Below are 13,824 nucleotides of genomic sequence, written 5' to 3'. Positions count from 1 at the left end.
GTTTCCTCATCTGCAAAATGGGATCAGTGAGCTCAGGGGGTCACAAATTCCACAGGAACCACTTTAGCCAAGCCCAGCCCCCTGAAAGGCCCCCTCGGTGGGCTGTTAGAGTGATTGTTTTCATCTGTGGGGCTGCCTGATGCGTCCCCACCCGCCTGCCTTGGAGAGGGTGGGATGGAGGGTGGGGTGCTTGGGGAGACATGCCTAGAGCCTGGGCCCTCCCACCCCACTGCCTCCCCCCCCCACTGCCTCCCCCCCCCACTGCCTCCCCCCATCCCAGGGCCCCCCACCCAGTGACAAAGCCCGTGGCACTTCCTCTACCCGGTTGGCAGGCGGCCTGGCCCAGCCCCTTCTCTAAGGAAGCGCATTTCCTGCCTCCCTGGGCCGGGCTGGATGAGCCCGGAGCTCCCTGCTGCCGGTCAGACCACAGCCTTCATCTGCGCCCTGGGGCCAGGACTGCTGCCGTCACTGCCATCCACTGGAGCCCAGCACCCCCTCCCCGCCCATCCTTCGGACAGCAACCCCAGCCCAGCCCCACGTCCCTGTGTCCACTTCTCCTGACCCCTCGGCCGCCACCCCAGAAGGCTGGAGCAGGGACGCCGTCGCTCCGGCCGCCTGCTCCCCTCGGGTCCCCGCGCAAGCCCACGCCGGCCCCGGCTCCCACCCGCAGCCCTGCCCCTGGACACCGGATAAGGCCCAGCGCACAGGCTCCCGCGTGGACGGCATGGACCGCGGCGCGCTCCCTCTGGCTGTTGCCCTGCTGCTGGCCGGCTGCAGCCTCAGCCCCACAAGTAGGTGTCCAGGAATCCGGGGTGGGGAGACTCGGCCCCCGGTGCACAGACCAGGCCCCAAGTATTCCCAGCCTCCTTCCTGTATCCTGAGCTCACGCCCAGCAGAGCCATCCATGGGGCTTTGGAGGGTCACCGACCCTCCCAGTTTGCTGGAACTAAACGGTTATATAGGACTTTCAGTGTTGGAAAGCCTCGGGCAAACTGGGCTGACTTTCACTTTAACCCTGGTCTCTGGGTCTGCTCACCCAGCTGTGTTCCATTACTCCCCCGGGAAGCCTAGGTCCTGGAATGCTGTGCAGCCACCGGAGAGTTTCCTGCCCTCTCTGAGCCTTGAGTTTCCCCATGAGGAATGGATGGGAAGGAGGGCCCACAGCCTGGGCTCTGAGCACTGGCTCTGGGTTCAAATGTCACATAGGCACTTCCTTGCGGTGTGAATCTTGGGGGACTGCCTTCGGGCCTCTGAGCAAAGTGGGAATGAGAACAGACTTCTCTCTCAGCTGCTGAGAAAGTTGGTGGTGAGGGATCATTGCAGAGAGGGCTCTGACAGACTGGCCACTTCTGTGTTGTTTTATTTTTAGCTTTAAGTTCCTCTAGCTCACCTTCCCCAGGGCCTTTGAGCAGCTCCTAAAACCGAACAGGCCAAGGCTGCAGGGCCCTGCTCTGCCTCGCTCCCACCTCCCTGATCTCCAGGAAGGGGACAGGAGTGGGTGCTGGCCAGGTTAGGGATTCTGTGGGGCTCCTTGGCCTGGGGGCTCTTCCAAGGGGTCATAGCCTCTGCTGCTTTCTGAAACTGACCAGAGGAGGGGCCATGAGGAGCCAGGGACCCCCAGCCCCACGTCCCACTCCCTATCCCTCGGCCACCTCAAGCCACTGGCCGGTCCTGTGGATAATCCTTTGACCCACCTGCGCATCCAGGGGCTTTCTGATGGATCTGGGGGAAGAGGGGCAGAAGCGAGCTGAGAGTGTGGGGAAGAAGGGGAAGGAAAACAGCGGTGGGGCAGCCACCGTCTCCCCACCTCCCCACCTGACGGCATTTTAGAGTCCCTGATTCTGAGTCTCTAAAGCTCTGCCCACCACCTGACTGACAGGAAACTGAGTCTCAGACTTATTAAGTGACTTAGCAGGGATTTGAATCCTGGCCTGAGGCTCCCTAAATGCTTGCTCCTGGCAAGGTGTGATAGGGCGAACCTTCTTAATGCGGCTCACAACGACCCTGCAAGATGGCTGCCGTCATCGTCCCCATTTTACAGAAGAGAAAATGGAGGCTCGAGCCGGCCAAGTTCACACGGCTAAGACGAAGCCCCTACCTAAGCTCCAAGATCTCCGTCCCACGCATTGCTCGCTGCAGTAACACTCTCTTCCTCTTGGTCATTAGAGAAAGGTGCATGCAGACATTTAGGGCCTGGTTTTTAAGGATCAAAGGCAGTGGTGTGCTGGTAATAATTAACAATGGTGTGGGGGGCTCGGTCTGTAGCGTTTGTGGATTTCCACAGCGTAAGTACTCCCACCTGGCTGACTTCAAGCCACCAACTCACTAAGCTTGGAGCTGGGAATCAGTGCCCAGTGCACCTGGCAGTTGGTTCGCCAGAGTCTCTGCAGGCGCAGATCACATCGAGAGCAGAGATGACAGTCAGGGGTGTAAAACGATTAGGAAGAAATGCGTTTGGATATTCATGATCTTTTAAAAATATAGTAATAGCTGTGTAACAGCCAGTTGGAAAAACTCCTGGAAATGTATCAGTCTGCTTCTGTGAACAGGTAGGAGCTGGTCCCAGGGCACCAGGGGTCACAGGCTCAAAGGTACAACAGACCATCAACCCAAATCATTTATGGTCTGGGAAGCTGAGGCCCATGGAAGGCAGAGGGGAGCCTGGGGCTAGGGCCTGGAACCCAGATCTCCATGCCGGGGCTGGGGGTAGGAGTGACCCTGACATCCTAGAAATGGGTCTAGAATGTGGGGCCACCACTTGGAAGAATCTCCTAAAACGGTACCTTGCATGTAACTTGTTACCCTCACAAATCAACCTTCAGAAGTCAGCCTTCTAGAGTTACTCGTCCAACTCTGTAAAGATGCGTGGTCCATGGGTACCTGCAACAAAAATCCAGTAACTGGAAATGATCTAAATGTCCATGAGCAAAGACTCTTTTTTTTTTTTTTTTTTTTTTTTTTTGAGACGGAGTCTCGCTCTGTCGCCCAGGCTGGAGTGCAGTGGCCGGATCTCAGCTCACTGCAAGCTCCGCCTCCCGGGTTCACGCCATTCTCCTGCCTCAGCCTCCCACGTAGCTGGGACTACAGGCACCCGCCACCTCGCCCGGCTAGTTTTTTTGTATTTTTAGTAGAGACGGGGTTTCACCGTGTTAGCCAGGATGGTCTCGATCTCCTGACCTCGTGATCCACCCGTCTCGGCCTCCCAAAGTGCTGGGATTACAGGCTTGAGCCACTGCGCCCGGCCTTGAGCAAAGACTCTTAATAAATGACCATGCGATGGAGTATCATGCAGCAGGCACCAAGAAGACAGAGCTATATGAACACTGCCATGGACGGATGTCAGGGACACACTGTTAGGTGCCCAAACAACAATAATTCCATTTTGGCAACAATAAAATAGTAATATGCAATAGAGAAAATTCTGGAATAGAATTTTCTGTTTAACCCACTATTACTGTTCTGTGGCCTGGGGTTTTCTCTATGGGACTTTCACTTTCTTTTTAAAATTTTTTTGAGATGGAGTCTTGCTCTTGTCATCCAGGCTGCAGTGCATTGGCACAATCTAGGCTCACTACAACCTCCGCCTCCCGGGTTCAAGCGATTCTCCTGCCTCATCCTCCTGAGTAACTGGGATTACAAGTACCGGCCACCACACCCAACTAATTTTTGTATTTTTAGTAGACACGGGGTTTTGCCATGTTGGCCAGGCTGGTCTCGAACTCCTGACCTCGTGATCCACCCACCTTAGCCTCCCAAAGTGCTAGGATTACAGGTGTGAGCCACCATGTCTGGCTGGGAGTTTGACTTTCTAAGACACACTTTCCTGTCATGTTGGGGTTTTTTTGTTTTCTTTTGTTTTGTTTTAAGAACAAGCAGGCCAGGTGCAGTAGCTCACGCCTGTAACCCCAGCACTTTGGGAGGCTGAGGAGGGTGGATCACCTGAGGTCAGGAGTTCAAGACCAGCCTGACCAACATGGCAAAACCCTGTCTCTACTTAAAATACAAAAATTAACCAGGTGTGATGGTGGGTGCCTGTAATCCCAGCCAGATGGAGGCTGAGGCAGGAGAATCGCTTAACCCTGGGAGGTGGAGGTTGCAGTGAGCTAAGATCAAGCCACTGCACTCCAGCCTGGATGATAGAGTGAGACTTTGTATCATAAAAAAAAAAAAGAAAAGAAAAGAACAAGCATGTAGAGATTTTTTTAAAGTAATTAAAATTAACCATATAGCTGCCTCAGCCTGCCCCTAAAAAAAAGAATAGAGAAAAGGGAAAAAATTACCTCGGGACTCCTTTATTGATACAGGTACTGTTAGTATGGTGGTAGATGGCTTACTAGTTTTTTTTGTGTGTGTGACTTTTTAAGCTACTTTTAATCCAGGGGTTCCACATTTTGGGAGTCTTTGGTCTACTTCTTTCGAACCAGGTCCCCATGTTGTCCTGTGAACTCCATGACCATCCTCTTGCAGTTCTGGAATATTCTGTCCCATCAACCTGTCACTGTTTGCTTAGCAGATCCCTGATTGTTAAATATTTAGGTGGTTTCCCCTTTGTTCTAGTTATAAATACCACCACCATGCACGGTTTTGGTACGTGAGCCTTTTCCTGTATTTTGGATTATTTCATGTGGATTGCGTCCCGGCAGCGGGGTTGCAGGGGCTCGTGGCCCGTGCTGGGCGACTGGGATTGAAGAGTGTTCCTGGGTGTGGAGGATCCTTTGCTGGAGGACTTGAAGTCCCCATGCTGCTGGCTGTCTGTGTCGGGATCTGGGACTCGCTGGACAAGGATCAGTGGTGCAAGGCTGAGACCGCAAACGCCCGTCTCTTAGAGGCTGCGTTCCCATTTGCTGGGAGGAAAAGGAGGCTGGAGCAGGAGCCATGTGAACCAGGAGAGGGTGGGCTCCCCAAGACATGGGGAGCGTGACCATTAGGATTCTCCCTCACCTCAGACAGACAGATGTGACCCAGAGGAACAGAGGGACTTGCTTGTGGTCACAGACGGGTTGGTGCTGGGCCCTCTGGTGACAGAGCCATTCATTTGCCCCAGGGCTGGAGGTGGATCTCGGCAAGAGTGAGGCAGCCACCTCCCCTCTGTCCCCAGCGTGTCAGGCAGAGGGCCAGCTCCTCCTGGCCTGTATCCCCAGTTTACAGATGAGAAAATTGAGGCTTGGGACAAATGACAGGTCCAAATTTCAACTCCAGGCTGTCTGCTTCCAAATTCAACTTCTTTTCCCCACAACTTTTGTGGCCTGGATGCTGGAGACCTGGAGAACTGTTTACCCTGGCTCTGGGACCCCGCTTCCTAGTTCCAGCCCAGGCTTTGGGGCACCAGCCTTGGAGGCTGAAGGGGACCCTCATCTAGGGTTCAGCTGGCTTCAACCCCTGTGGCAGGGGTGGAGATAGGGTAAAGAGATGGTATAACAACTGACATTTATTCAGCACTTACAGTATGCTAGACACTGCTCTAAGTGTGGTATGTGTACTGTCAGACTTAACGCTTGCAAAAGCCCTACAAAAGAGACACTCTTTCTGCCCCCATTTGACAGATGGGGAGACTGAGGCACTCGTATAACTCAGTCAGGTGACAGAATTTACCCAAGTAACACTGCCCTGAAATGAGCCGCTGGGGCTTGAGCCCTGGGCCTAATCACTGCAGTGTGCTGCCGCAGTGGAGAAGATGAGGATCTTCCTGTTGTCTGATCTTCTCCCCGCAGGCACTCAGCCTTCTCCCTGGTCCCCATAACGGCCCTCCCATCCGGGGCACAACCCCTAGAATTCTGCTTTTATCTTCAGCAGCCCCATCTATGCCCTGCCCTCTCTTCCTGCCTTCATCGTTAGGTGAAACCTCAGACTGTCAGACCCCCAGTAGAACTTAGAATATGTCCTATCCACCCCTCCCTCTTCCCCACCCACTAGCCAGGGGGAAGCAGAGTCCCAGAATGGTGGGGGGACTTGATGTGGGTCACCCAGCAGGTCAGAGGCAGCCCTGACCAGCCAGTTCCACAAATGGATGTTTGTGGTGTTAGAAACAAAATGCTTGTTCCTCAGTGCCGCAAAGAAATAGCACTCAAACATAAATTTAATTTTTCAGCAAGGCAATTTTTACTTCTATAGAAGGGTGCGACTCAAGAATGGAGTGAAGGCGAGAGCACACCTGAACAAGAGAGGGAAAGGGGTTCTTATTCCTGACGCAGGTAGCCCCTACTGCTGCGTCATTCCCCTATTGGCTAAGGTTGGACCTCACAGTCTAAGCTAATTCCAATTGGCTATTTTAGAGAGAACAAGGGTATAAGCCAGAGTGGCGGGGTGAGTAGTTTGGCAGGAAGGATGGTTTGGAACAGGTAACTAAAGGTGACTTAGGTCAAAGCAGATGACCAGGATGAGTCAGGACGGAGCAGGTGACCAGGGGAACAGATGTGAACTACTGATTAAAACTGGTGGAAAAGGTTGTTTACTGAAACTACAAGGAAGTTAAACTTTAAAATGGGGGACAAAGAACTGAACATACTGACATACTGATTCTTTGAAGGGAAACCTAGAACTCACTGTATCCAACAGTGGAAATGGATATTTGCTCTGAGCCCTGGACTAAGTGATTGGGACATGGAATGGTGTGGACTCTCCTTGTCCTGGAAAAACTCACTGTCTGCTGGGAGTGCACACACACTGGCAAATCAAAACAGCACACCTGGGCATGTATGGGTCTCCAAGGACATCCAAGGACAGATGCACCTAAGAAAGGAGGGACTAGCTTCAATGAGATTTTCAGGACAGGGTTTTTTTTTTTTTTTTTTTTTTTTGAGACGGAGTCTCGCTCTGTCGCCCGGGCTGGAGCGCAGTGGCCGGATCTCAGCTCACTGCAAGCTCCGCCTCCCGGGTTTTATGCCATTCTTCTGCCTCAGCCTCCGGAGTAGCTGGGACTACAGGCGCCCACCACCTCGCCCGGCTAGTTTTTTGTATTTTTTAGTAGAGACGGGGTTTCACCGTGTTAGCCAGGATGGTCTCGATCTCCTGACCTCGTGATCCGCCCGTCTCGGCCTCCCAAAGTGCTGGGGTTACAGGCTTGAGCCACCGCGCCCGGCCTCAGGACAGGGTTTTAAAGGATGAATAGAAGTTGGCTAGGGGCTGGGTACGGTGTTTTCCCAATGTTTTGGGAGGCTAAGTGGGAGGATCACTTGAAGCCAGGCGTTCAAGACCAGCCTGGGCAACATAGTGAGACTCTTTCTCCACAAACATTTTTAAAACTGAGTCGGGCATAATGACGCATACCGATAGCTGCTCGGGAGGCTGAGGCAGAGGATTGCTTGAGGCCAAGAGGTGGAGGCTACAGTGAGCTATGATTGCACCACTGCACTCCAGCCTGGGCAACAGAACAAGACCCCGACTCTCCAAAAAAAAAAAAAAAAAAAAAAAGCCAGATGGTCAAACAAAGGATGAGCGTTGATCTGGGAAAGGGCATGGCAGGGGCAGGAAGCGAGGTGTGTTTTGGGGAAGAGCCCACATCTCCCCTGACTGGGCATAAATAATTGTGACGGTTGTCACCAGTTCCTAAGCAACCCCCACTTCTCAGGAGCTGGCCTAGTGCTGTGCAGGGGTAATTTACTGGCCTGCTTGCCGACTCCATAGGAAGCTGTTATGATGACCTTTATCCCCATGTTACAGATGAGAACACTGAGGATGGAAAGGCAGCGGGCAGGTGGAAGAATCAGGACCTGAACCTTTGGCATCTGTCAAATCGCTGTGCTTTTCATCTCTACTGTAGGCTGCAGTGCAGGAACTTGATCCTGCAGGCATGGTGGAACCATGGGGGAGTCCGGGGCCAAGGCGTGCTGAGACCTCCTGGTGGCTGGGGGCAGTGGCTGGGCTGGATGCTGGGAAACCTGGGAGGCTGTAATTGGACCTAAAAAGGGTAAAGAGTGGCCAGGAGGTACTGAACAAGACGGGGCAGGCCTTGCAGCAAAAAAGACCCTTGTTGAAAAGTATCTTCTTTGGGAGGCCGAGACGGGCGGATCGCTTGAGCCCAGGAGTTTGAGACCAGCCTGGGCAATATGGCGAAACCCTTCTCTACAAAAAATATAAAAATTAGCTGAGTGTGGTGGTCCACCTGCAGTTACTCAGGAGGCTGAGGCATGAGAATTGCTTGAACCTGGGACGGAGAGGTTATAGTGAGACGAAATCGAGATACTGTACTCTGGCCTGGCTGACTCTATCTCAGAAAAAAAAAAAAAAGCGGAGGCGGTGGCGGGGCAGAGGGGAAGAAAAGTATCTGTCCTGGTGTGATGAAATAATATTGACAGCTTCTGTGTCTGGGGCACCTACTCAGTACCAGGCACTTAGCCTGCGAATGCCTGCTGCTTGCTGGAGGTAGACTGTCTGGGTTTAAATCCAGGCCCTGACACCTAGTAGCCGGGTCACCTCGGGCACATTCTTTAACCGCCCTGGTCTTCAGTTTCCTCGAGTGTGCATGGGTGTAATAATAGCAGTTGCCCACCTCATAAGGCTGCTGTGAGGATCAAATGAGTTCACTCGTGTAAAGCCTTGAAATGCTACCTAGGCTCCCAGTAAGCATGATGGGAGCATATACAGCGATTATTGGTGGCCTGCAAATGGGGAAACTGAGGCTCAGAGAGGTTAGGCTTCTGCTCAAGGTGACCAGCATTTTAAGAGGCAGAGCTGGGATTTGACCCGGGCCATCTGGCTCCAGAGCTGTTTTTCTTGATCATCCTCCAAGGTGCTGGAGGTAGCCGTTTGGAAAGTCTGGGAGGTGCTGTGTGCACGTGGGTGGCGAGGGTGGAGAGGGGACAGTGGTGGGAGGTGGCTCCTGGGTTTCTCACTTGGGGCTCCAGTCACCCAGGCCCCCAGCGGCTCCTCCTCTGACCCAGTCCCGGGAGGCCCTGGCGTTTCCCTTGGTGCCAGGGGATTGTTTTCAACTTGGTCTGGGCCCGCCTCAGGCTCCGGGAGACAGGCCCAGGCGTCACACTCCCTCCTGTCTCCCCATTCTCGTCTGCGGGGTGGGGGCGGCCAGGATTCGAAAAGGCCCCAAAATAAATGGACCTCTTATCTGATCTCCCCGCCAGGCCTGTTATCTGATCATTACATAATGGCCAGGCCTGTGGCCTCTCCCGCTGGCTGACGGCATGGAGGAGGCGGCCCCAGGCGGCCCCAGCAATCCGGGAGGAACTGGGGTTCCTGGAAGTCTGGGGAGGGGGCAGGGAAAGTCCCAAAGGGAAGGAGGGAGTCGCTGCGATAATCTGCAGGCCAGACACGGTCATGTCGGGAGACGTGGGTCCCAGGCCTGGTCAGCCATATCCTGTGAGACTCTGACCTGTCCCGCCCCCTCCAGGCCTCAGTCTCCCCATCTCAGTAGAAGGGGCTTAAACTAGGTAAGAGCCAAGGAACCTGTGCTCACTGATGACAAAAGGAGAGGGTGGGGAGAACATGAGGGCTGGTGGGTCAGAGGGGCTGGAGACAGGAGATGGTACTGGCCCTTGATTTTGTTGGGGTTAGAGAGACCCCAGTGACCTCTCCATCCAGAAGGACCATCACCTGGAGGCCACCCCATCCTGCCACTTCACCCCACCCCTTAGACCAGTCAATTCTATAGTGACTGAAGTCAGTAAAATAATTGTAATTAAGAGAACTGCCGGCCAGGCATGCTGGCTCACACGTGGTGGCTCAGGCCTATAATCCTAGCACTTTGGGAGGCTAAGGTGAGAGGATTGCTTGAGCTCAGGAGTTTGACACCAGCCTGAGCAACATAGCAAGACCCAGTATCTACTAAAAATTTAAAAAATTAGGCGTGGTGGCGCACAACTGTAGTCCCAACGACTAGGGAGGCTGAGGCAGGAGGATTGCTTGAACCCAGGAGCTCAAGGCTGTAGTGAGCTGTGATCACACCACTGCACTCTAGCCTAGGAGACAGAGTGCAACCTTGTCTGAAAAATAAATAAATAGAAATTTCAGAAAGAATTGCCATGTACCCAGTCTCAGGGAGTCCTCCCAACCTCCTCTGTGAATCATGTAGGCTCTATTTGTTGTCATTTTACAGACCAGGAATTGAAGCCCCATGGGCTAGAATCACCCACCAAGGCCACATAGCTGGTAAGCACTGGGCCTGAGAGGCAGACCAGGTCAGCCTGGCTCCAGGGAGCTTGTTTTAAACCAAAATGTCACTATGTCCAGGCACTCCAGAGTCCCTGGGACATGTAGGATAGGGCCAGAGAGAGGACATATAAGGCCTGGGGCCCGTGGCAGTCAGAGGTCCTCATCCAGATCTTCTCCTTCCCAAGACAGAGCTGGGAATGGCGTTGCCATGGCAAGGGGCAGCTATCTCACGTCCTTTGCTGACTTCTGGGGCCCAGAGCCCAGCATGCTGTGGGAAGGTGAGGAAGGAGGCTGGTGAGGCTCCAGACAGCCCAGGATTCAGAAGAAGCCTCCCTGCCCCCTCCTCCGAGCCGGCCTTGGCTGGACATGAGGCCAGTCTCTCCATGCCCATCTTTGATCTCCAAGAAAACAGGAAGTGAGCGCGACAAGATGGAGACACAAACTTCCAAACAGTCTCCCCTTCTGTCCTCCTTCCCTCCTCCGGAGCCCCCTTCCCCCGGCACATTCCTCAGGACGAGGTGTAGGAACCTCATTTCCTTTTCCGACCCTGCTGGGTCCGGGTGAAATTCCATTCCTTTCCCTCAGGACCTGTGTTTCCGGGCTCTGCGGCCTGCTCCGGCAGCCTCCCTCCAAACCTGGGCTGCCTTCTCGGCTCGCCCTGTCCCTTGGGGCTAGGGAACTCTCAACCCCTTCAGACCATTCCTCCCACCACCTTGAGGCACAAGAGAGGAAGCTTTGTCTTCTGATATCAGCTCCTGTCTTCCCATAGGGTTGCCAGATACATCAAATAAAAATAAGCCGTGTGTGGTGGCTCATGCCTGTAATCCCAACACTTTGGGAGGTCAAGGTGGGAGGATCCCTTGAGTCCAGGAGTTCAATACAGCCTGAGCAACATGGTGAAACCTAATCTCTACAAAAATGAAAAAATTAGCTGGGTGTGGTGGTGCATGCCTGTAGTTCCAGCTACTCAGGAGGCTGAGGTGGGAGAATCACTTGAACCTGGGAGGTCGAGGCTGCAGTGAGCTATGATTTCGCCACTGCACTCCAGCCTGAGCAACAAAGCAGAGTCTGTCAAAAAAATAAAAAATAGGCCGGGCGCAGTGGCTCATGCCTGTAATCCCAGCAATTTAGGAGGCCAAGACAGGCGGATCACCTGAGGTTGGGAGTTCAAGATGAGCCTGACCAACATGGAGAAGTCCTATCCCTACTAAAAATACAAAAAATTAGCCGGGCGTGGTGGCGCACGCCTGTAATCCCAGCTACTCAGAAGGCCGAGGCTGGAGAATCACTTGAACCCGGGAGGCAGAGGTTGCAGTGAGCTGAGACCATGCCATTGCACTCTAGCCTGGGCAACAAGAGCAAAACTCCATCTCAAAAAAATATAAATAAAAAATGAAAAATAATTTTAAAAAATAAATAATAAAAATATAGGAGACTGGCCGGGCGTGGTGGCTCACGCCTGTAATCCCAGCACTTTGGGAGGCCAAAGCGGGCAGATCACCTGAGGTCGGGAGTTCGAGACCAGCCTGACCAACATGGAGAAACCCTGTCTCTACTAAAAATACAAAATTAGCCTGGTGTGGTGGTGCATGCCTGTAATCCTAGCTACTTGGGAGGCTGAGGCAGGAGAATCGTTTGAACCCAGGAGGCGGAGGCTGCGGTGAGCTGAGATCGCGCCATTGCACTCCAGCCTGGGCAACGAGAGCAAAACTCCATCTCAAAAAATATATATATATATGTATTTATATGTGTATATCTATATATGTATATATGTATATCTGTGTATGTGTATATATATCTGTATATGTATATCTATATATGTGTATATATGTGTATATGTATATATATCTATATGTGTATATATCTGTATATGTATATATGTATATCTATATATGTATATATCTATATATGTATATATGTGTGTATATATACACATGTATATGAGGCCCAGTGAAATCTGAATTTCAGATAAACAATGAAAATTAAGTATAAGTATGTTCTGTGCAATATTTGCAATATACTAATACTTCAAAAACTTTACTCATTGTGCCGGGCGCGGTGGCTCAAGCCTGTAATCCCAGCACTTTGGGAGGCCGAGACGGGCGGATCACGAGGTCAGGAGATCGAGACCATCCTGGCTAACACGGTGAAACCCCGTCTCTACTAAAAAATACAAAAAAACTAGCTGGGCGAGGTGGCGGGCGCCTGTAGTCCCAGCTACTCGGGAGGTTGAGACAGGAGAATGGCGTGAACCCGGGAGGCGGAGCTTGCAGTGAGCTGAGATGCGGCCACTGCACTCCAGCCTGGGCGACAGAACGAGACTCCGTCTCAAAAAAAAAAAAAAAAAAAAATTTACTCATTGTTTATCTGAAATTTGAATTTAGCTGGGTGTCCTTTTATTCATCAATCCTTTACGTAGTAACACTGTGACCTTGGGCAGGAGATGTTTCCTCTCCAAGCCTTGGTTTTTCAATCCATGGAACAAATATAATGATATCTACCTTGTAAGGTGGCTGTGATGGTGCAGGAAAGCCCTTAGCTCATGTCAAGTCCCTAGGAGAAGTTGGAAAGTAGGAGTCATTGTCATCACCTTTTTCTCACCTAGCCTCTTTCCGGATTTCTCCAACAGGTCTTGCAGAAACAGTCCATTGTGACCTTCAGCCTGTGGACCCCGAGAGGGGCAAGGTGACATATACCACTAGCCAGGTCTCGAAGGGCTGCGTGGCTCAGGCCCCCAATGCCATCCTTGAAGTCCATGTCCTCTTCCTGGAGTTCCCAAGGGTGAGTGTCCCATGGCAGGATCGGGTGCGGGCTCAGAGGAAGCTCCAAGCAGAAGGGGTGAGGGGTGCCTTCCTTGTGGCGTCTCCTGGGGCGGTGGCTGAGTCCTCATTAGGCCCCCTGCCAAAAGAGTGATGTGGGCATCTCAAAGGGCCCATAAGAGGTGCCATTTCTAGGGGCAGGGTCTGGATCAGGGCAATCTTGTGGGTGCCACCACAAGACTCAGGTGGGAAGAGCTGAGTAGAGAAGAGCCAGATGGGTGGGGGGACCAGGTGAGTCTTGTTTATGCACCTCCGATGGTGGAGACCTCACGGAATCTCAGAGGACGCATGCAGCTTCTCTCTAGGGAGCTCGGACTTTGAAAAGTGCTTCTTGAGCCAGCCGTGGTGGCTCACACCTGTAATCCCAGCACTTTGGGAGGCCAAGGCAGGTGGATCACGATGTCAGGAGATCGAGACCATCCTAGCCAACATGGTGAAACCCCGTCTCTACTAAAAGTACAAAAATTAGCTGGGCGTGGTGTTGGTATGCCTGCAATCCCAGCTACTTGGGAGGCTGAGGCAGGAGAATTGCTTGAACCAGGAAGTTAGAGGTTGCAGTGAGCTGAGATTGTGCCGCTGCACTCCAGCCTGGTGGCAGAGTGAGACTCCGTCTCAAAAAATAAATTAAATAAATAAATAAATAAATAAACAAAAATACAAAAATTAGCTAGGCATGGTGGCATGTACCTGTAATCCCAGCTCTACTTGGGAGGCTGAGGCAGGAGAATCACTTGAACCCGGGAGGCGGAGGTTGCGGTGAGCTGACATTGCACCACTGCACTCAAGCCTGGGCGACAGAGTGAGACCTTGTCTCAAAAAAAAAAAAAAAAAGAAAGAAAGAAAGAAAGAAAAAGAAAAGTGCTTCTCAGTTGAGACCAGATCTTTCTCCCTGGAATGTCCCCTA

At 52.4% G+C, this 13,824-nt stretch overlaps 1 protein-coding gene across 1 annotated transcript in view; it reads left to right on the top strand.

Moving 5' to 3' along the window:
- The first annotated feature begins 315 nt into the window (after positions 1 to 315).
- The window catches only part of ENG (endoglin), a 43,429-nt gene continuing 29,920 nt past the window's right edge, over positions 316 to 13,824 (top strand). The window contains exons 1-2 of the mRNA XM_033191804.1: positions 316 to 791; positions 12,731 to 12,882. Of these exons, the coding sequence (XP_033047695.1) occupies positions 725 to 791; positions 12,731 to 12,882 (219 nt within the window). The 5' untranslated portion in view covers positions 316 to 724. The remainder of the gene's footprint in view (positions 792 to 12,730; positions 12,883 to 13,824) is intronic.

Source organism: Trachypithecus francoisi, unplaced genomic scaffold, assembly GCF_009764315.1.
Source record: "Trachypithecus francoisi isolate TF-2019V2 unplaced genomic scaffold, Tfra_2.0 Contig01585, whole genome shotgun sequence".
Classification (NCBI taxonomy): domain Eukaryota; kingdom Metazoa; phylum Chordata; class Mammalia; order Primates; family Cercopithecidae; genus Trachypithecus; species Trachypithecus francoisi.
This window is presented reverse-complemented; position numbering and strand designations above follow the sequence as displayed.